Here is a 23084-nt window from a genome sequence, read left to right as displayed (position 1 = left end):
GCTTGAATTCCGTTGAATTCACAGCATTGAAGATGGGTGAAGCTACATGTTGGTGAAGAAGGTTATTCCAGAGGTATCTAAGAGTTCACAAGGCAGCTTGGCAGAGAGAGGAGTGGGGATGTTTTGACTGGAGCATAGGTCCTTGTAGTGTTACGGAGCATACTGGTGGAGTGTGCCAACAACCACGGCCATCAGACACAGTGCTGCAGACCTGCTTCCCACCCTACTGATGCTCGAAGCCCCGTTGACCTCCTCCGGCTCTTTTTCATGGGTCCTGTCGTCGTCGGTGCAGAGGTCGGTGTAGCAGCATGACTCGTGTGTCTTTGCCCCTATTGCATTATGAAAGAGGATGCATTCCACGTCACAGCTTCTGGTCACGGTGATGTTGCCAAAAAAGGGATAACCTGAAACAGGTAGATTGGAGAAGGGGAGAAGGAGAAGAGAAAAAAATGATGAAGGAAGGCGCAGACAGCTGTCATTGAGAAACACCGACTGAGGAAAGTTGTCCTCCCCCTCTGCTCTGGTGAGACTGCATCTGGAGTTCTGTGTCTAGTTCTGGGCTTCCTAGCTTAAGAAAGACAAGTAACTTCTGGAGGGAGTCCAGCAGTGGACTACAAAGATGATTAGGGGCCTAGAGCACCTTTCTCATGAGAAGAGACTGAGAGAACTGGGTCTGCTCAGCCTGGAGAAGGTGAAAGGGGATCTCGTCAATGTTTATAAATATCTCCAGGATGGGTGTCAAGAGGATGGACCAGACTCCCTTCAGTGGTACTGAACAACAGGATGAGGGGCAATAGGCACAGACTGAAACACAGGATGTTCCATCTGAATATGAGGAGAAACTTCTTAACTTTGAAGTGCCAGAACCCTGGAACAGGCTTCCCAGAGAGGTTGTGGAGTCTCCTTCTCTGGAGACATTCAAGACCCGTCTGGACACATTCCTGTGTGATCTGCTCTGATGACCCTGCTTTAGCAGGTGGGTTGGACTAGATGATCTCCAGTGGTCCCTTCCAACCCCAACCATTCTGTGATTCTGTGAGGACAAATAACAGTAAAGTTTTTATAGGTAAATAAAGGCAAATAAGGTGTTGAACATCTCTAATCCATGGGTGCCTGTAATCCAGACTGCTCTTTGTATGAACAGGTCAGCTGGTTCTCCCTGTTGCCTCCCTCTCTCCCTACTGCTCTTTCTAAATTTATTCCAGCATGGACAAAAGACTCAAGTCGCTTGTTCAAGTGAGTTGCTCCTGCAAGGGCTCTGTATAAAGGATGGCAGTGCCAAGACGCACTGGTATAACACTGTCATGGTCACTGGTGAGACCATTGGTGTTAGGTGAAAGTGTCTATGAACAAGGAAGAAGCCTCTGGATTTCTGTGGTGTGTTTGCACACATCCATAGGTTCAGGGTCTGTAAGGGCATAGAGGTAAGAAAGGCAAAACAGAACGAGTAAGCAGGATGAGTCCTGCATGTTTCACTATGAAGCTCTGAATCTGATGGATTTTTTTCCTTGGGTGTCTCCACCTGGATTCTTATAGAGACGTTAAAGGATAATCCAAGCTGGGACTAGGAAGGGGAGAAGGAAGTTTGGCCAGCAGGTTGAGGGAGGTAATTCTGCCCCTCTGCTCTGCTCTCATGAGGCTCCCTTGCAGTCCTGCATCCAGCTCTGGGGTCCTCAGTACAGGACAGACATGGACCTGTTGGAGAGAGTCCAGGGGAGGGCCACAAAAATGATCAGAGGGATGGAACACTTCCCCTGTGAGGACAGGCTGAGGTGGGGTTGTTCAGCCTGGAGAAGAGAAGTCTCCAGGAAGACCTTAAAGCAGCCTTCCAGTACTTAAAGGGGCCATACACGAAAGATGGGGAGGGGCCCTTTATCAGGGAGTGTAGTGATAGGACAAGGGGTAACAGTTTTAAACTTAAAGAGGGTAGACTTAGATTAGATATAAGGAATAAATGCTTTGCCATGAAGCTGGTGAGGCCCTGGAACAGACTTCCCAGAGAAGTTGTGGATGCCCCATCCATGGAAGGCCAGGTTGGATGGGGCTTTGAGCAACTTGGTCTAGTGGAACGTGTCCCAGTCCATGGTGGGAGGCTGGAACCAGATGATGTCTAAGATCTTTTCCAGCCCAAACTGTTCTATGGTTCTACGATTTCTCCCTGTGAACACCCACACCAAGCAATGAGACTTACCCGAGTCTACGGAGTGCAGTGTTGTTGTGCATACGGTGGCTTCCGGGGGACACTCAGTGATTGTTCTGCACTGGGCAATGTCCCTTTGGTCTGTGCATGTGTAACATCGTAAGGATTGGGCTGCAGAAGGGAACAGAACCATGTCCAACCTGGTCATAGCAGTGAAGGTAGACATCAAGTTTGCACCTTCTCTGTTCTGTGGTGGGGACTATATGATGGTCAGTCCCCTTCATCCACCCTTGACCAAGAAGCAGAAGCCTCAGAAACTCAGCACAGCTGGAGGCAATGGCAAAGCTTGGATGTGTCAGGGGGGAGAGACCAAATTCCAGCACCAAAGGACAAGGATGGTGGTGTGGGAGTTGAGTGTGATCACTACCTTGGGGGCTCAGCAGCCCCAGAAGGGCAGGGATCTAGAGGAATCTATTTCTTGAGCCACTTTGATAGGATCTTTATATCGTCTGTAAGAAATGCTGTAGCACATAGCAAAATAGCTCCTTCTTTTGAGAGCAGTATTCACCAGCACCGAATGGCTGGCAGTTCCCCAGTCCCTCCACCCAAAGCGACAGCTCCTTCATGCTTGTTTAGAGGAACTTCTGCAGAACTTAGCAACTGGGAGCAGAATTTATATTTCAGAGCTGCATCAGAGATCCAAAAGGCTGAATGTGGCCTAAAAAGCACTTTCATCAGGGGCTACTGCTGCTTTTTAAAAGAGATGATGCTACAAAGCTCTTGCTGGCTGCCTGCTGACACAGGAACACCTTTACATATGCAAGCACTGATCACAGCAGTTGCTCAAAAGTCTCTCTACGAGACTTGTCCATCCACAGCCAGTAGATACCGAGTGTGCATATTTTTTGGAGTCATGCTGGTGTTGCTTGATGACAGAAACCAGCCGGGTCTGATATTTTCTATTCAGCATGCCTTCTACCAACACGGCAGCTAAGAACCACTCAAATGTGTCTACTGCCATCTACTGGTATAATTGAGGAGGGACAATGCTTTCTTGTCAAATTTTTGCAGCGTTTGCTGTTACAGAGAAAATTCTGGGACTTTGTGATAAGGATAAACGTTTTTGAAGGCAGTTGTCTGAATATCTGACTCTAGAAAGAATGTTCAGGGCATCTAATTCTCGCGGCACCTCCTTTGAAAAATTCATCTGTGCAATAAGAGCAGAGGCTTTCTTTGTCCTCTTTGCAGGGATAGGAAGGACTTTTTAGTGTAAGCAGTGGTGGTGCTCTTGTGCCCATATCCTTTATAAGCTGATGTGGTGGAGTGATCACTCTTTACCTGAGCTGAGAAAATCAGTAGATCCCTTCCAAATGACCCATTAAAGGTTTTTTTTAATATTTTAACATATAGTGCCCACTGAGAGAGAAAACATAGCATTGTCAACCTTGCAAGCATGGGGCAGTTCATGAGTGTGTAGAACTGGCTCACGTAGGGATGGAGCCATGCTCGTTTAAAGCATCTGAGAAACTGATTTACAGCTTTTGGTTTGAGATGGTTTCAAAACTTCATAATTTTCATGGGTGAGCAGGGCAATGCCATGGGTTCTGGAGGAGTTAATTCCAGTTAAGAGCAGGTTTAAGGAAGAAAACCTTCAGCCACCTTGTTTTTTGCTGATGCTGATGGAGCACTCAGAGGACACTGGTTTTGTAGGAAGGTTGTAGTGGAAGAGGTAAGCCCAAAACCATAAGGACCAGAACAGAAGAACGGAACACGGAGGACAGTGCTGTGTCCTGATCTAAGGCCAATAATTCACCATTCATCACTGTCCAACAGTATCTTCTACCCCTTAATAGAAAACCTCTGGAAGATTAATGGTCACAGACATGTTCCTCAGCTGCAAGAGCTGTGCCTAGACCAGACGCCTCCCACTGGATCAGCCCAGAAAACCCATTTCTGCCTCCATCTCAACTATAAACAAAAGGCTGGTGATGCATCTCTGTTTCTATAAAACACTCCAAGACCTGTGGGTAGAAACCTGCTCTGTCAGTTCCTCGGCAGTTCCATTACATCCAGGACGGGACTAGACCCAGAAGGAGTAAAGGAAACACAGAATATGCCTCCTGCGAAATATAAGGAAAAAAAGAAGAAGAAAAGAAAATAAGAAAAGAAAATAAGAAAAGAAAGAAAAGAAAAGAAAAGAAAAGAAAAGAAAAAAGAAAAGAAAAGAGAAAAGAAAAGGAAGAAAGGGAGAAAGGGAGAAAGGGAGAAAGGAAAGGAAGAAAGGGAAGGGAAAAAGGAAAGGAAGAAAGGAAAGAAAGGAAGGAAAGGAAGGAAGGAAGGAAGAGAAAGAAAGAAAGAAAGAAAAAGAAAGAAAGAAAGAAAGAAAGAAAGAAAGAAAGAAAGAAAGAAAGAAAGAAAGAAAGAAAGAAAGAAAGAAAGAAAGAAAGAAAGAAAAAGAAAGAAAGAAAAAGAAAGAAAGAGAAAACAAACCCAGCAAATACTGAAAAGTAAAAAATTGCAGAAGCAGTGTAGAAGTAACTGCACCTGTCCTGGTTCAGCTCTGTAGTGGGTTTTGCCCAGAGTATGTCCTTCAGTCAGCAGTTAGGTTTGCTTCAGAGACAGGTGGAAGGAGTAATGAGGGTAGGAGGGATTAAAAAAATCCAGTGCAGCCTGAAGAAGAGACCCAAACTGCTTCCATGCATAAAGAATTGCAAGGTGTCTGCCTTTCAACCTTCTTTCACTTGCAAGCCTTTGAATGATATTCAAATAGCCATTTCCAGGTGGAGATGTTCAACCCCTGCCCAAGCTGCCTTTCCTCTGAGATCTTTTGGAATCCCATGAAAGCAGCCTGAGGACCTCTGGGGCCCATGGGCTGTAGGTTAAAATATTCTGGGTTAGTGTCACCCCAAGGATGACTCTGTTCCAGGCCAAGGATGTATTTGCAGTGGGTCACAAATAGATGGAGTAAGAACGCAGTAATGACCAGACACTGCTACCAGCTTGCCCCAGACCTGTCAGACACCAAACCTAAACAGACCCAGCAGAATTGCTCATCTCCACATATATGCTAGTGCCTAGAAATGAGTGATTGCTTTTCCAAAATTCTTGGAGTTATTTCTCATATCCTCACTCATATCTATACTGAAGCTTCACCCTCTGGTTTTCAGAGTTTCCAGCCAACCGTGAGGTTTTAAAGATGGCAGGAGCTCAGTATGAACATACCCCATCCCATCCCTGAGGGGACAAGTTGGCATCTTAAGATCTTCTACTGCCCTGTGCCATGTGGCCAACATTCACACCTGAGCCTTACAAAGTGGTGTGTCGGTCCCCTTCATCCCAGGGTACGATATGAGCAGGGTTGGGTGACAGGCGACCACCTACATATCCGAACAATGTGCCTTGCTCTCCATCATGTGCCGTGTCTCATCCTACCAAGAATGCATAACTCCTTTCTCCATTCACGCTCTCCATTGACCTTCTTAAATACATAAAGGTGTTATTTCCCCTACCTGGGGATTACCAGATCTTTCTGCACTGATGTTTTTTCCCCTTCCCACCCAGGTATTCCCCAGAGGGTCCCTGCAGCAATGGGAAGGCAGTGGTCTTACCCAAGTCCACGTACATCAGGCCAAGCAGCAGCCCAAGCAGAAGTGTCTTCATGCTGAGAGCAGATCTGTGCAGTCAGGGCAGTAAAGGAGAGCTGCTTCCAGGGAGCTTTATATGTTTTCCCACCCTCCACCTCCTGTTGATCCTGTGGGCGGACTCCCTTGGGGTGGTCGGGACAGAGCTCAGCTCCCGACTGGAATTGGATTTGTAGAGCAACAAGTTCCCCGAGGTGACATCACCGCGATGAGCAGACTCCTGCCATACGTCATCCCTTCTTCACGTTTATGTCCTGGGGCCGGTCCTGCGAAAAAGGAAAAACACAGTGTGCACTGCAAGGGGTGGTCCCACACCAGTGCTTGGATGGGAAATGTGACAAGGAATGTCTGTTCCTTGGAGTCTGGCCCCGCGAGCAGAGAGCTGGGTTGTGTCACTCGTGTTGCATTGGGCAACAAGAGTCAAGATGCAAACGGCAGCAGGTTGGGCTTCCACGTGCATTGGCTCAGCCTCACAAAAACCTGTGCCATGTTTTCATACCTGCTGCTCTCAGGGCTGGCAGATGGGAAGCTGGTGTGTCTGGGTTTGCCCAAAGCATGTCTATTGTCCCAAATCCAATGCAAAAACAAGCTGAGTTTCTGGATGCCTGGGGTTTAGTTATTAAGTAAGTCCTGGTGCTGAGCTGCTGGGTGTGGGAGTCACTGAAGGGCCAGGGCAGTGTCTCCAAGTCTGAGATTTGGATATATCATCTTGTTTCAGGTCCCAGGTCATGCTGGCAGAGCAAGGCAATGTGCCATCTTTTATAAAAATATCAACTATTTGCCAATTTTTATTCTGAATGTGGGAAATAAACCCAACATGGAGAAATGTATCATTTTCCCCACTGATACAAAATTTCACTTAATGCATTTCGAGGTTACATTTTCAAACATAAGATTTTTTAAAAAAATCTTTACAATATATGTGAAAACAGCTTAAAAAGCTTGCAGTTAGAAATGCTTTGCTTCTGCCTTTTGAATGTGCCAATGGCATTTTGGATTTCGTAGGAAAAGCCCATAGACTTTTTGTTGGTTTTGTTGTGACCCAGGGTGGAAAAACCCCAACATTACACAATTCCCCATAAAACAGCTGAATAAGCCACAGAATAAAAGTTTGTGAGTCACTGTGAAGCACTCGGAGGCTCCAGGAATGGAGACAAGGTGAGTGTACAAACTGACTTAACGACAGAGGGTTTCCTTGTCACGGGCTCATTGTGGTGATGCCTATTCTTTCTCCTAGTTTGAAATTTTTTTTTTTTTTTTTGAAAGTACTGCTCCCTAAAGGGTTCTCAGTAACTTGAGAAGTATTACTAATGAAAATTTCCACAGTCACGGATGACACAAAGCCGATTGAGCTGGGACAGAGGGATCAGTACTGTGCCATGGGAAAGGGTAGGAAAGACATGTACCTTAATGCTCACTTGGCTGTGAGAGTGAAAACCATAATTTATTTTTATTTTGTATTTTTGTGCAGTCAGAAACCAGGTACATAAAGAAAAACAGCACAAACACACTTCTCTGGGTATTCAGGAAAAACTCTGCTCTGTAAAACTCACCAGACCTGATTACATCTAGATCCTTTCTTGTAACTGGGCAGTTCAAGGCACAGTTGAGCAACAACTTAAATAACACCCATGAAACTGGAAAAGATCCAGCACTTCAAGCATTCAAGGTGGTTATGCCTCGATAGGTAAGCATGGTGGGGTCAGCATTCCAATGTTCACAACACTAAAACATCGCTTGGCAAATTGTGTGCAGGTTGCTGAAATGGAGATGTCCACGCAGGCATGTTGTAATGGTCTGTCTGTACCTGAAAGGCATTGTGTATATATATACTAAGTGTATATATATATGTATATATATATGTACACTCAGAAATCCTTAGAATAAATCAGTGTCGTTTAAGGAAGAGTGATATAAATAGGAAACTAAATGAGTCTGTCCGGCTTGGTGGAGGCTGTCCATCACTGCAGTGTCTGGACATGGGATGCTTCAGCACGGTAGAATTGTTTGCCTCTGGCCAGTGCAAAGCCAGTTAATTCTGTATAATGCTATGAAAAGGTTTGAGATCTGGCTGTAAGGCAAAGCATCAGGAAACCACCAGAGCTGGGATTGTTAAAGCTCCTGCAGACAGGCTGAGTGTGCAGGAGTGCTGCCAGACTTCAGGGAGAGAAGCTGGGAGCATGCCAGTAAAAATGTGGAGGGAAGGGAAGACCTGCAAGATCTGAAGATAACTAGGAGCCTCTGATGTTACAGAACCCTGAAAACAAAACCAAAACCAAACACAAACAAACGCAGGTGATGTCAAGTTGTCTGCTGGGGTGTAAGGGAGGCTGTTAGCAGAGAGATTTGGGAAGTGCCACCAGTCCTGGTGGCTTCTCAGCTGGAATTTCATTGTCCCCATCAATAAAGATAGGGGTCCTGGTGGAAAAAAAATATGCAGATGGAAACTAATGGGAAGACTGGGAGAACAGGATCTACCCTACAAGATGTCTCTGGAAAACTTTGTTCCCTTTTAGCTTGGCAGAACAAAGACTGAATGGAAATACATTTTTTTTTTCCCCATAAATACCTTGCAAGCTTTGAAAACAGACCTACAAAAATAAAAACTCTGTAAGCTAAAAGATCACACTGGATTAGAGCTTAGTTAAGGCTAGCATGAGTTAAATGGGACTGGCAATCAGAGTTAGAGTCTTAAATGCTAGGAAAAAATGTGTCCCTTCTAAAATCAAAGGCAGAGTAGAAATCCCACCTGCTTTAGGATAGAGCTTGATAAATATGTGAAAAGAACCATGGTTTGATATAGCAGTTAGGACAGCCCTAGACAGCTTCCGTAACTCAAGAGGACCTAAATCCCCATCTGTCTTTGCCAGTAGTGGAATGAACTCTGAGCAAGGTTTTGAACACTGACTGACAGGACCCATAAGGGACTCTGCTTGAAATGTTGTTTCAGGTCTGAAGATGTTAGAATATAAATGAGGTATGGTGTGTAGGGAGAAAGACTTTTGTGCCAAAAGCCTCTCTGAATTATCAGTGGTATCAATTCAAAACCACCACCAGCCTGTCCCTGTGAGACTGTCCTTATTTATAAGGTAATCTAGGTAGATATAATCTCTCTCTGCTTATCACATATGCAAGGAGAGACAGATGATGTAAATTCAGTGTCCACAGGCAAGAAGGCTGTGTGCTTTCTAACTGTCTGATCTAACTTCCATTACAGTTAATTCCTGTTTGAATGAAAAAGAACCCAAATTTTGTAAAGATGTCCCGAGACAGGGAGCGTACACCAAACTTTGATAAGCTGTTCCAGTGGTCAGTTATCAGCCACATGTAAAATAATCCATGTAAAATATTTCTACTCTGATTTATAGAGCTTGTACAGCCAGTGGCTCTCGTTGCAACCCTCTACGAAACTTAATTGTTCCCTGTTGCAATTTTCCTCTCCTCCACGGAGATACATTTTGTTTAGGATAACCCTTTGATAGACTTTGATGGGCTCTTTTACTTTTTCCCTGCAAGGTCTGTCCCCAAGTCTTTAATCCTTCCAGTGGTCCTTCTCTGAACCACCTCTCGTTCACCACCTTCTCTCCTGCATTGCCCAACCCAGAACTAGATGTTGTCGTGTATCAACAGCCACTCCAGCCCCAGGTGTAAACAGAACGGATCCTTCTGTCATGAGATGAGCATCAAACAACCGTATTTGACACTGTGGCCATGGCCATCAGTCTACCTGATGTCAATGTCTTGGGAGCTCATTCTCAGGATAGAGTCTGCCATCAAGTTTCTGGATACCGTGGTGATGGCTGGAGTATAGAGTCTACTAATCAACGTATGGGGCTATAAAGATGACAAGAGCTCTGGAACATCTTTCTTGCTAGGCAGGACTGAGAAAGCTGGATCTGTTCAACCTGGAGAAGAGAAGAATGAGAGGGGATCTAATAAATGCTTATAAATATCTCAACAGTGGGTGTCAAGAGGATGGGACGAGACTCTTTTCAGTGGTGAGGGGCATGAGGGGCAACAGGCACAGACAGAAACACAGCGGGTTCCACCTAAACATGAGGAGAAACTTCTTTCCTTTGAGGTGCCAGAGCCCTGGAACAGGCTGCCCAGAGAGGTTGTGGAGTCTCCTTCTCTGGAGACATTCAAGACCCGCCTGGACATACTTCTGTGCGGTCTCCTCTGGGTGAACCTACTTTATCAGGTGGGTTGGACTGGATGATCTCCAGAGGTCCCTTCCAACCACAACCATTCTGTGATTCTGTGATTCTGTATTAAGCCAACTTGAGTTTGGCTCCTGTGATTCAGGGACGGTGGATTTTTGCTGGGGACCATTTGAATGACTGTGTCTGTGGGCTCTACTGTCTTCGTCTGTGACTCAGCAGTGGGGAACCATGATGCCCGTGACCATGGCTGCAGTCAAGCCTGATGATGTGTTCAGCTAATCGAAGCTCCCACCTCTCACGAGTGTGCGCTAATAACAAGACTACAGGCTTGTTCGGGTGGAGTTGCTCTCCACCCTCCCGATGAAACTGCCACTGAGCAGAAAGGAATGCAGGTTTCATTGGGGTAGAGAAGTGTGGAAGTTTGAGTATGACTCTGTGTGCACTCATCCCCTAGGAGATCTTTAGGTCTTTCTTCCAGGGGCTTTTTGATACAAAACATACACGTCTCCATATAGGGCAGTATCAAAGAGAAATCCAGGGTCTGAGCACTGACTCAGTTAATCTGTAAAGAGCCCCTTTCTTCCTGTGCTTGTACTTCAGTTTAGTTGTTCACACACCCTATCTGAAGATGTGATTTCTCATCTGATGATGAGAAATTAAACCTCTCCAAGCAGAGAAGGAAATTATATACACATTTCCCAAATTCTGGCTTATGCACACTGACCTCTAGACTAAAAAGCAGGTGCACCTCTGCAGATGGGAGAAAATCCTCCACACCTGCTATTTTTTTAGAAAAAAGTGAGCTCTGTTCAGTGCTCTGAGAGAAAAAAGGGGATTTCAGGGACATGGACTCTATATCTGCAGGTTCTTCTAGCCAGGGGGTTGAGGACAATCCCTTCAGGCATTGCCTTGCCAGCTGTGTTTGGTGGGCCCTGGGAACGTAGGTACCCCAAGCATTTGCAGAAGACAAGCACAATGTCCAAGACATCATTCTGAACTGGACCTCAAAGGAAAGGATATCCACACATCAGGCACTGTAGGGGTCCTTTAACCTGTATCATCCCTATCAGGGACTTGAGGACTTCCTAGGATGTGTAGCATTCGGCATGGTGCCTGGTCCTGTTATGGCCTGGACCTGACCCAGGCAATGCCCAGGCACACTCTGAAGCAGAGCATGGGCCAGGGATGTTTCCCATGAGGACATTCTGGTTGGAGGGATAACAAAGTTCAGTTATGCAGGCATGAGCTGTTGCAGTTCTCATAAAGATTAGAGAATGGATCCTGATCTGTTTTAAAGACCAGTGTAGACAGAGCCTGGGTGTGTCCTCAAATTGAAGCTTCTTGCATTCATTGTTACGTTGTGGATCCCCTTTATGTCCTGGTGATAACTACTGCAAACCATATGTTAAAATCTTTGTATTATGACCCATAAGTACATGTTCTAGCGTGTGAGAGGATCTTGTGAACATGTGATTTTCCATCAGAAAGTCAAATGATTTAGAGCCAAGCCTGAAGGGTGCTGGGAGTACCTAAGGGGGCTGCTGTCAATTTGGAGTCTCTGATACCCTGGTTCACACTTTAATCAGCTGATGGATTGCCAGTCTCTGAGCAACCTTCTGCAGTAGTTCAGGAGTGGACAAGATGCAAAGACTGGCCAGCTGCAGCACCTGGTACCTCCCTCCTCTTAGCAGGGAGATGTTCCTTCTTTATCAACTAGGCTTTGGTTGTGCAGAGGACAGGAGAAAGGAAACTGGGTTCTCCCCATTAACTTAAGATATCACTTTGTCAGAACCGGAGTCTGTCACCGAGTCTTTGAGCATTGAAGCAATTGACATCACTTTGTCAACCCTTCAATATGAGCAGCAGTATCTTTGACTGGTGAGGTTGAGAGTTGAATCAAGAATCCCATCCGTCTCTCTACTGATTCATGTCCCATGTTGACAGCAAGGTCTATCACCAGAGATAGACCTAGATGCCTTACCACAAGCTAATCTTAATCGTAAGCCTTGCTAAATAATGAGGACAATTTATGGTGCATGTTGCCATAGGTATCCAGCACAATAAAAGGAGTAATGCAACAAAGAAGCCAGTTCCTGTTATTGGGAACTATGTGCCCAGGGCCAGAAGTTGTGGAAGCATCAATCAACAGAAAATGAGGAAGACGATAACCTTCAAAATTTACACAGTCACAAACAGATTGAAGCAAGACACAAAATCCAGAGCGGGAGTCATCTGACTTAAGTACAGCCTTCCATCTACAACATAGATGTCTCCTGGGTGAATCACCATTCGTCTTTCTTTTTGTAGTCAGGCAGACACATTCACAATTCATCAGAACTGCTTTAGACAAAAGCCTCACTAAAAATGAATGTCACTGTGGATTACCTGCTTCCTTTCACTGGCTTTGAAAGGTGCCTTTGACAAGGTGAGGACTAGGTCACCTGGAGACCTCTCCTTAGTAAATGCATGTATTTTGTCAGGTGCACTCCACTCCAGCTTTTGTTGGCTTGGAAGTTACAAGGTTGAATGTCCCCATGAAACATAACTATATCTGATAAAGAGCTGAGTGGTCAGTGGAAGAGGAAAACATATCCCTGTATGAGTCCCTAGAATGGGTTTTAAAAGGACATGGAGAAGAAGGACTCAGAAGAGCAGCTCATTCTAGGTGTTTTTGAGATTACACTCAGGATGTTGACAGGACACTGCAAGGGCTCAGATGCCTCTGTTGCACTGCAGATTTTTTTGGATGCTGCTGCCCTCAAAACATCTTCAGATTTTGAGTGCAGATCAACCCCTGAGGATGCAGTTGGGTATGAATTTTGTTAGCTCACAGATGAGGACACTAGTTTGTGGGACTGTGAGATTATTTTGCAGGTAAAGCAGTAGTAACAGCTCAGGTCATGGTGATGGAGAAATTCCACTGACCTCTTTCTATCTAATTTCTCAGCGTTGCTCTCGGAGTGGAGCTGTACTAGGTACATGATTGACGGAAGAATCTTGATCTGGGGTCTGGTGAGGAAGCTTCTGCGTAGGCTTAGACTATAGATGTGGAAATGGTGTTTCGCTTTCCCAACCACTAGAAAGGTTCACCTGTTATCAAACACATTTTCTTTCTTGTGACATGATGTTAGGGACTTCCTGAGTACGTTCCCAGGATGTTTTTGTTTTACCTAACATCAGGATGTTGCTCAGTTGAACTGAATGGATGATTGTCTATAATCCTCTTGGGTTTCTGTTGGGTATTTTTCAGATGACGCTACTTCCATGTCTAGTTTGGAAGAAAACAGAGTTGCTAAAGACAAAAATACAGGGTTATATTGAAGAAATTACTGCATGAATAACAGTGACTGAATGTGGTCACCGAATAAGTTGGATGGGACATCAACAAGACTTGTTTGCCAAGGACAGTGAGCAATTCTAAACTACTCATGGGCTACTTGCAGTACACAACTTGGCTTGTAGTAAACTTGCAGCATAATAAATCTCTTGATTTTAATAATAAAGGATCAAACAATTCCAAGCACAAGTACAGGCTGGGCAGAAAATGGATTGAGAACAGCTCTGAGGAGAAGGACTTGGTGGTGTTGGTTGATAAGAAACTCAACATGACCTGGCAATGTGTGCTTGCAGGCCAGAAAGCCAACCGTTCCCTGGGCTGCATCAGAAGGAGTGTGGCCAGCAGGTCTAGGGAGGTGATTCTTTGCTTTCTCCACCTGGAGTACTGCACTCAGCTCTGGTATTCCCAAGATAAGAAGGACATGGACCTGTTGGAGCAAGTCCAGAGGAGGGCCACAGAGATGATCAGAGGCTGGAACACCTCTCCTATGAAGGCAGGTGAAGAGAGTTCTGGTTGTTCAGCCTGGAGAAGAGAAGGCTCCAGGGAGACCTTATAGCAGCCTTCCAGTACCTAAAGGGGGCCTACAAGAAAGCCAGAGAGGGACTTTTTACAAGGACAGGTAGTGATAAGACAAGGGGTCATGTCTTTAAACTGAAAGAGGGTAGATTCAGACTAGGTATAAGGGAGAAATTCTTCATGATGAGGGCAGTGAGGCGCTGGAACAGGCTGTCCAGAGAAGCTGTGGATGCCCCATTCCTCGAAGTGTTCAAGACCAGGCTGGATGGGGCTTTGAGGAACCTGGTGTAGTGGAAGGTGTCCCTGTCCATGGCAGGGGGGCTGGAATTAGGTGATGTCTAAGGTGCTTTCCAACCCAAACCGTTATATGATTCAATGATTCTATAACCATTAGAAGTCTGCCCACTTGGTCATGAATAAGGCTAGGCATGCTCCTCGAGATGCAGAATAAGAATGGCTCTATGCATGGTGTCCAGTCTTCTGAATAATCAGTGTTCTCCACCCTCCCTTCATGCTTCATGAAGAGTGAATAACTTTGGTACATGCCTGCAAATGGCAGCTGCAGAGGACATTGTTTCCCAAATGAACCTTTGTCATGCATCTCTTTTTTGTCATCCCTGCTTTTGGGGTCAGTGTCTCCAATGAGAGGACATTCTTGCTCCAACTGGAGAAAGAAATACCATCCCCATTCAGAACTGTGTCAATCCTTCCCAATAGGAACAGGCTTCTTCCTCAGTGATGCATGTGAAATGACCATAGTGAATGTTCTTTCCATTTGTCTTCCCTAGGTGTGTTTCTTCTGGGTATCCTACATATTTCCAGAGCTCAGCTGCCTGCCTGGGGTTTAGCTGTTCAGACCAATTGTCTCTTCATTTCCACCCTCATATCTCCTCTCCTTGCAGAGATGATTTTGAGATGGCATACTCTGATGGCTAGGCTCAGGAGTTTAACACACTAGGAAAAATATTCTCCCCTCATCCAGCTGAGTGTTGGATTGATTCACTTTTAGTTAGACAGATTCCAAAGATAAAAGATAAACGTTGACATACAGTGTCTACAGAAAGGGTAAGTGAACTGTGAGTTCAAGGGTGTGGATGCAAGGCATGAAGCATGTTGTTCCCTGAAATCGAAGATTCAGAAAGATGTCTGGAATTTGTTTCTATAATGAAGAGGAAAACCATCTACAGAATAATAACTGTGTACTGAGAGGGGCGAATAACCTTTTCAAGGATTGGATGAGAGGGAAGCCTAAAAGAACAGAAGGAAAAACTAAGCAGCAGACAAAATTACGTGACAGAGGTTAAGAAATACACAAAGTAAAAAGCTGCAATAGTCAAACTGACTTAGATCTCAGGAAGGACATGAAATGTTTAAATACCTCAGCCCTTATACTGGGAGACAAAAGTGCGGAAGATTTGATAGATGAAAACTGAATATTCAATGAAACCACTTACTTATTCAATATAGAAAGTGCTTTTGATTTTAGAGGTAAAGACAGCATGGAGACAGATGTCCAGAAATAGGAGTAACTGCATCTAAGGTGGAATAAAAGAGTTTAATATATTCAGTTTGGGGCAAAGCAGGACAGAATGTTTTCCATCATGGAACTCTGAGAGAACTGGCATACAGAACAACAGGTTCAGCTCCACTCCCAAATATTGATCATAAATTCATAGAATCATAAAATGTCCCAAGTTGGAAGGGACCCACAAGGATCAAGTCCAACTCTTGTCCCTGCATATGACAGCCTCAAGATTCACACCATGTGTCTGAGGGTGTTCTCCAGTCTCTTCTTGAACACTGTCAGGCTTGGGGCCGTGACACCTCCCTGGGGAGCCTGTTCCAGTGCTCCAGCACCCTCTGGGTGAAGAACCTTTTCCTAATGTCCAACCTAAACCTCTCCTGGCACGTCTTCCTGCCATTCCCTTGGGTCCTATCATTGATAATCGGAAAGAAGAGTTTGGTGCCTGCCCCTTCTCCTCCCCCCCTTGTGAGGAGGTTGTAACCACAATGAGGTCTCCCCTCAGTCTCCTCTTCTCCAAGCTGAACAAACCAAGTGACTTTAGCCACTCCTCATACGGCTTCCCCTCCAAACCCTTCACCAGTTTTGTAGCCCTCTTCTGTACACTCTCTAGTAGCTTAATATCTTTTTTAATCTGTGGCACCCAGACCTGCACACGGTGCTCCAGGTGAGGCTGCCCCAGTGCAGAGCAGAGCAGGACAATCACCTCCCTGCCTGGCTGGCGATGCTCTGCTGGGTGCACCCAGGACACGGTTGGTCCTCTTGGCTGCCAGGGACACTGTTGGCTCAGGTTCAACTTGCTGTTGACCTGACCATGTTCAAGAGAGTATCACATGGTCAGAATTTACCACCTAAATTAAAGAGAGGAGAGGTAAAAGTCCTCCAGTCATTTGTCTGACCTCAATAGCATACCAAGATTAAGAACGATTTTTGAAGGAGAGAATAATGACAAACATGAGAAGGCTTAAGAAACAAGATGCTGACATTCCTTGATTTCACAAAAAAGAAAGTCTGATTTTGAAGAGTTCAGCAAAGTGATTAAACAATATAACACAGGAATATTTATTAAGATGGCACAGATGGAAATTAAGTCAATATAAGCTGGGTAAGAACTTTTTAAAGGATTAGAAGTAGAAGGGTTGAAAGCTTTTTGAAGTGTTGGGAGTGGGATATGAACCTGAGGGAAGTTAATAGTGCAGTTCATCAGGAACAGGTCTTGGAGTACTTTTGTTTAATATTTTCTGTAAAGACCTTGACAGACACTAAATGGGATGGTGTTAATGGAATTTAATGATAATATGAATTTGGGGTGCATCAGCAGTGCAGAGAAGGATCAAGCTATCATAAATAACAAAGTGGCTTGGACGCAAGTCATAGAATCATAGAGTTGTTTAGGTTGGAAAAGACCTTTAAGATCATCAAGTCCAACTGTTAACCCAACACTACTAAGTCCCCAACTAAACCATGTCTTTAAGAAACTCATGTACGTGTCTTTTAAACGCCTCCAGGGATGGTGACCCAACCACTTCCCTGGGCAGCCTCTTCCAATGCTTGACAACCCTTTCCATTAAGACATTTTTCCTAACATCCAACCTAAGCCTCCCCTGGTGCAACTTGAGGCCATTTCCTCTCATCCTATCACTTGCTACTCAGGAGAAGAGACTGACCCCCTCTCTTTTCAGTCAATTGCATAGAGCGAGAAGGTCTCCCCTCAGCCGCCTTCTCCCCAGGTTGAACCTCCCAGGTCCCTCAGCTGCTCCTCATCACACTTGTGCTCCAGCACCTTCACCAGCATCGTTGCCCTTCTCTGAACTTGCTCCAGCACCTTGAAGTCTTTTTTGTAGTGAGGTGCCGAAAACTGACCCAAGGATTCGAGGTGTGGCCTCAGCAGTGCCCAGTACAGGGGGATGATCGCTGCCTTGGACTTGCTGGTCACATTGATGCTGATATAAGCCAGGATGCTGGTGGCCTTCTTGGGCACACTGCTGGCTCATGTTCAGCTGCTGTTGACCAACACCCCCAGGTCCTTTTCCACCAGGCAGCTTTCCAGCCACTCTTCCCCAAGCCTGTAGCATTGCATGGGGTTGGGGTGACTCAAGTGCAGGACGCGGCACTTGGCCTTATTGAACCTCATACAATTGGCCTTGGCATTTCGATCCGGCAAGTCCAGATCTCTCTGTAGAGCCTTCCTACTCTCAAGTAGATAAACATTCCCAGGCATCTTGGTGTTGTCTGCAGACTTACTGAGGGCACACTCGATCCCCTTGCCTGGATCATCGATAAAGATATTAAACAGAACTGGCCCCAGTACTGAGCCCTGGGGAACACCCCTTGTGACTGGCAGCCAACAGGATTTAACTCCAGTCACCACAACTCTTCGGGCCCAGCCATCCAGCCAGTTTTTCACCCAGCAAAGAGTACACCCGTCCATGCCGTCAGCAGTCAGTTTCTCCAGAAATGGTATCAAATGCTTTACTAAAGTCTAGGTAGACAACATCCACAGTCTTTCCCTCATCCACTAAGCAGGTCACCTTGTCATAGGAGGAGATCAGGTTAGTCAGGCAGGACCTGCCTTTCATAAACCCATGCTGGCTGGGCCTGATTTCCTGGTTGTCCTGTACATGTCACATGATGGCACTCAGTATGATCTGCTCCATGACCTTCCCTGGCACTGAAGTCAGACTGACAGGCCTGTAATTCCCCAGATCCGCCTTGCAGCCCTTCTTGTAAATGGGCATTACATTTGCCAACTTCCAGTCAACTGGGACCTCCCTAGTGAGCCAGGACTGCTGATACATGATGGAAAGTGGTTTGGTGAGTACTTCTGCCAGCTCTCTCAGCACCCTTGGGTGGTTCCCCAGTCCCATAGACTTGTGTGTGTCTAAGTGGTCTAGCAGGTCACCAAGCATTTTCCCTTGGATTCTAGGGGCTTAATTCTGTTCCCCATCCCTGTCTTCCAGTTCAAGGGTCTGGGTGCCCTAAGAACAACTGCTCTTACTATTAAAGACTGAGGCAAAGAAGGCAAAGGAGGCCTTTTCCTTATCCTTTGTCACTATGTTTCCCCTCACATCAAATAAAGGATGGAGATGCTTCTTAGCCCTCCTTTTGTTGCTAATGTATTTATAGAAACATTTTTGTTGTCTTTTATGGCAGCAGCCAGATTAAGTCCTTGCTGGGCTTTGGCCCTCCTAACTTTCTCCCTCAATAACCTCACGATATCCATGTAGCCCTCCTGAATTTCCTGCCCCTTCTTCTAAGGGTCATAAACTCTCCTCTTATTCCTGAATTCCAGCCAAAGCTCTCTATTCAGCGAGGCCAATCTTATTCACCTCCAGCATGCCTTTTGGCACTTCGGGGACTGCCTGCTCTCATGCCTTTAAGGTTTCCTGAGTGACCAGCCTTCCTCTACTCCTTCATCCTTCAGAGCTGCCTCCCAAGGGACTCTCTCATCCCTTCTCCTAAACAGGACAAAATCTGCCCTCCAGAAGTCCAAGGTAGCAGCTCTGTTGGCCACCGTCCCTAATTCTCCAAGAATTTTGTGACCACCATGCCCAAGATGGCCTCCAACCATCACATCACTCACAAGTCTTTCTCTTTTTGTGAACAAGAGGTCAAATGGGTGCCTTGCCTAGTTGGCTCACTGACCAACTGTGTCAGGAACTTGTCTTCCACACACTCCAGGAATGCCCTAGACTGTTTTCTCTCTGCTGTTTTGTATTTCCAGCAGACATCTGCTAAGTTGAAGTCCCCAACAAGGTTTTGCGATTATAAGACTTCTCACAGAAACACAGAATCACAGAATGTTAGAAATTGGAAGGGACCTCAAAAGATCATCTAGTCCAAACCCCCTGCCAGAGCAGGAACACCTAGATGAGGTTACACAGGAAGGCATCCAGGCAGGTTTTGAATGTCTCCAGAGAAGGAGACTCCACAACCTCCCTGGGTAGCCTGTTCCAGTGCTCCATCACCCTCACTGAGAAGAAATTTCTTCTCAAATTTAAATGGAATCTCCCATGTTCCAGTTTTTACCCATTGCCCCTTGTCTTATCATTGGTCATCACCAAGAAGAGCCTGGCTCCATCCTCATGACACTCACCTTTTACATATTTATAACCATTAATGATGTTACCCCTCAGTCTCCTCTTCTCCAAGCTATAGAGACCCAGCTCCCTCAGCCTTTCATCATAAGGGAGATGCTCCACTCCATCATCTTCGTTGCTCTGTGCTGGACTCTCTCCAGCAGTTCCCTGTCCTTCTTGAACTGAGGAGCCCAGAACTGGACACAATATTCCAGATGTGGTCTCACCAGGGCAGAATAGAGGGGGAGGAGAACCTCTCTCGACCTACTAACCACCCCTCTTCTAATACACCCCAGGATGTCATTGGCCTTCCTGGCCACAAGGGCACAGTGCTGGCTCATGGTCATCCTGCTGTCCACCAGGACCCCCAGGTCCCTTTCTCCTACACTGCTCTCCAACAAGTCGTTCCCCAACTTATACTCTCCCAGATGCTTATAGAATATTTCATTTGCTTGTTCGTCCTGGCTGCATGGTCTATAACAGAGTCCCACCAGGATATCAGCCTTGTTGGCCTTCCCCCTCATTCTTACCTGTAAACACTCAACCCTTCTCACTTCACACTTCATTTCTGATAGACACACCAATAAGTCTAATGTCAACTCTGGTTAGATATTGTTGAAGAAGTTTAACTAGGTTAATAAGGATTACATAAGTAAAACATTTACTTGGTTGTGATGTGTGGGGTCTGTTTTGGGACTGGAGTGTTATTACCGAATTCTGTGTTTGCCTTAGTATCACATTAACGGTATTGATGGAGTAGATTAGATGCTTCTCCTCTTAGGCTCTTCTTGGACAGCCCCATTACGTGAGGTAGACCAACACAGTTCCCCTTCACCAACTATCCTCGGAAAGTGTCTATATAGTCCTTTTGCCTCCTCTGTCCTTGGTTCTCTTCAGGATGGTGTCCGCTTCTTATCACACCATTCAACAGGGAAGAGGTAACTATATGTTCCACTTTAGCCTGAGGACTTTGGATTTGTTTACGTCAACATCTTAATCCCAAAACCAGAAGCATGGAAGCAAATATTCCAATGTAATTTCTGTGATGCAAAGGTGTCCATTGTTTTTTATTTCATGGTGAATCATCAGGGTGGTGATGGCAGGGAATTTACCTTGAAGTACACACATAGAGTTGTAGATTTGCTTCCTGTGAGTTTCTGCTCCACCCTTCGCATTTTGGGATTCTTTATGGAAAGCATGACAAAATATGCACAGGCAAATAGCCACCTGTTCTAGATTAGATATAGAATAGAATAGAATAGAATAGAATAGAATAGAATAGAATAGAATAGAATAGAATAGAGTAGAATAGAATAGAATACAATTGAATGGAATAGAATAGAATAATAGACTAGAAGATTTTCAGTTGGAAGGGATCTACAGTGATCACCTAGTCCAGCTGCCTGACTACTTCAGGGCTGAGCAAAAGTTAAATCATGTTATTAAGGACATTATCCAAATGCCTCTGAAACACTGAGAGGCTTGGGGCATCGGCCACCTGTCTAGGAAGCCTGTTCCGGGGTTTGACCACCCTCTTGGTAAATAAATACTTCCTAATGTCCAGTCTATAACTTCCCTGCTGCATTTGACCCATTCTCATGCATCCTATCACTGGATCTCATGAATAAGAGATCATCATGTCCCTCCCTGCTTCCCCTCCTCAGAAAGCTGTAGAGACCAACGAGGTTGCCCCTCAGCCTCCTTTTCTCCAAACTAGACAAACCCAAATTCGTCAGCTGCTCCTCTAGGTCATGCCTTCCAGCCCTTTTACCAGTTTTGTTGCCCTCCTCTGGACACATTCAAGGATCTTCACATCCTTCCTAAATGGTGAGGCCCAGAACTGCACACAGTATTCAACGTGAGTCAGCACCAATGCAGAATACAGAGGGATGATCCCCTCTCTTGACTGGTGATGCTGTATTTGATGTACCCAAGGATGCAGTTTACCCTGTTGTCTGTCAGGGCATGCACCACTGACTCATATCAAACCTTCTGGCAACCAGCACTCTCAGATCCCTTTCTGCAGAACTGCTCTCTAGCCACTTCTCTCCCAATTTACATTTGTGCCTAGCTTTACTCTGTCCTAGGTGCAGAATCCAGCATTTGGACTTGCTAAATTTCACATCATTAATCATTAGCTCCATTCTATTCCATATCAGGGGAATAAACACCCATTCCAGACCCCAGGTCTTCTATTTTTGTTCTTTACATCTTTTCCACTCTCTACCAAAAGGTCTCTGGGGATGAGACAAATCTCCAGAACATAGTTATTGGAAAACATTTGCCATCTGTGTTGCTCCAGCCTCTCTCATCACGAGAGTCGCACAACTTTGGAAGCTTATCTTTACAAGCTAAGCAAGTTGGTCTGGACTGGATTTTTACTATGCCTGCTGAGCAATGAGAATAAAAATACACTGCTCTAGATCTGAGGACCTTGCAACAGCAATGACCATTTTGTAGACCTTGACTGAGGTTGAGGTAGCGACTGGCTGAAGGTACTTTACTGATGGTTTGGACATATCTGTGCTGGGAGGGAATGGTTTAGTCTGAGAACTTCTGGGTCTATTTGGAAGAGGGTCTTCCTTCATCAGAATACTCAGCACCTAGCAGCTGCTATTAATTAATGGCAAACTAGTTACTTTATGCAGATTGGTGCTGTAGCAGTAGAGATTTATACCAGCAGTTGGGTCAGACTAATCATCATCCTTCTATGGCTATTTCTATCTCCTGCCCCAGAAATCCCGAAGTTCAATAAAAGCATCACACCACCTTTTACTCATATCTCTTCATTCTCTGCAAACATCCTCCTCTTTTGTCTTTTGTTGCCAATTTCAACTTCAACAGAAGTTGCCTTTATGTTTAAGCTGATATTGCAGGGTACTTAAAAAATCAAAGATGCCACAGACCAATCTCTGGCACCAAAGCTGACTAACAAGGAATGCTCTATGGCTCCTTTTTTCCTGCCAAAATAGACTGGTTGCATCCAAACTGCCTCCTGGGAATGGTCACTACTTTGTGTTAACTCCTCTGTCATTCCCAGGAATTGTTTGGGAGATCCTTGTGCCTAAGCCTTGCTGGTGACAGTACACTCCAGTGCCCAGAAATGTCCACTGACCTGGCTTAATTTATTAACTTAACTGTATTCTCTGGACCTGGAACTTGCTGGCCTCATCTCTGGAAGGTTAGAAATCTGGTAAGTTGTTTATATTTTGGGTTCCATGATTCTGAAGAAAATGCTTTTCTTTTCCTGCACCCATCCTGCATTTCTGAGGTGTATATGGATATATCTCACTTCCAATGCTTGTGAAGCAGGATCCTCTTGTGTAATGGGTTGCATGGTGGCCTGCTGTTTGGCTTGATTTATCCCTAAATGGGCCTCAGAACCCATACAATAATGTAAAAAGAGCATCACAAGGGGACAATATATTTTGATGGGTGGATGCCTAGGTAATGACTACATTTAATTTATTTTAGCAATCCAAGCTCAGGTGAATTCTTGACTCTTATAGATACAGATGTCACTGATAAAAACCTTGCAAGAAGTTATGTGTTTGTTTGTTTTTCTTAGCTTAGACTTGTCATCTTATTAAGCTCTAAGCAGAAATGAGACTGCAGATGTCTTTATAGTAACTAGACAAGATTTCTTGGGGTAGCTTTTCTGCCCTGTGATTAACCTTCCATCAGAA

The 23084-nt window shown here is 45.2% G+C and overlaps 1 protein-coding gene across 1 annotated transcript; it reads right to left on the bottom strand.

Annotated features, from left to right (window-relative positions):
- Positions 1-150: 150 nt before the first annotated feature.
- Positions 151-5800, bottom strand: LOC135985041 (secreted Ly-6/uPAR-related protein 1-like). The gene is made up of 3 exons (XM_065627957.1): positions 5749-5800; positions 2192-2311; positions 151-404 (listed from the first exon to the last, which is right to left on the bottom strand). Exons 1-3 carry the CDS (start codon positions 5798-5800, stop codon positions 151-153), a joined length of 426 nt encoding a protein of 141 aa, XP_065484029.1.
- Between the last annotated feature and the right edge of the window lie 17284 nt (positions 5801-23084).

This window comes from Caloenas nicobarica, chromosome 2 (genome assembly GCF_036013445.1).
Source record: "Caloenas nicobarica isolate bCalNic1 chromosome 2, bCalNic1.hap1, whole genome shotgun sequence".
In the NCBI taxonomy this organism is placed as follows: Eukaryota; Metazoa; Chordata; class Aves; order Columbiformes; family Columbidae; genus Caloenas; species Caloenas nicobarica.
This window is presented reverse-complemented; position numbering and strand designations above follow the sequence as displayed.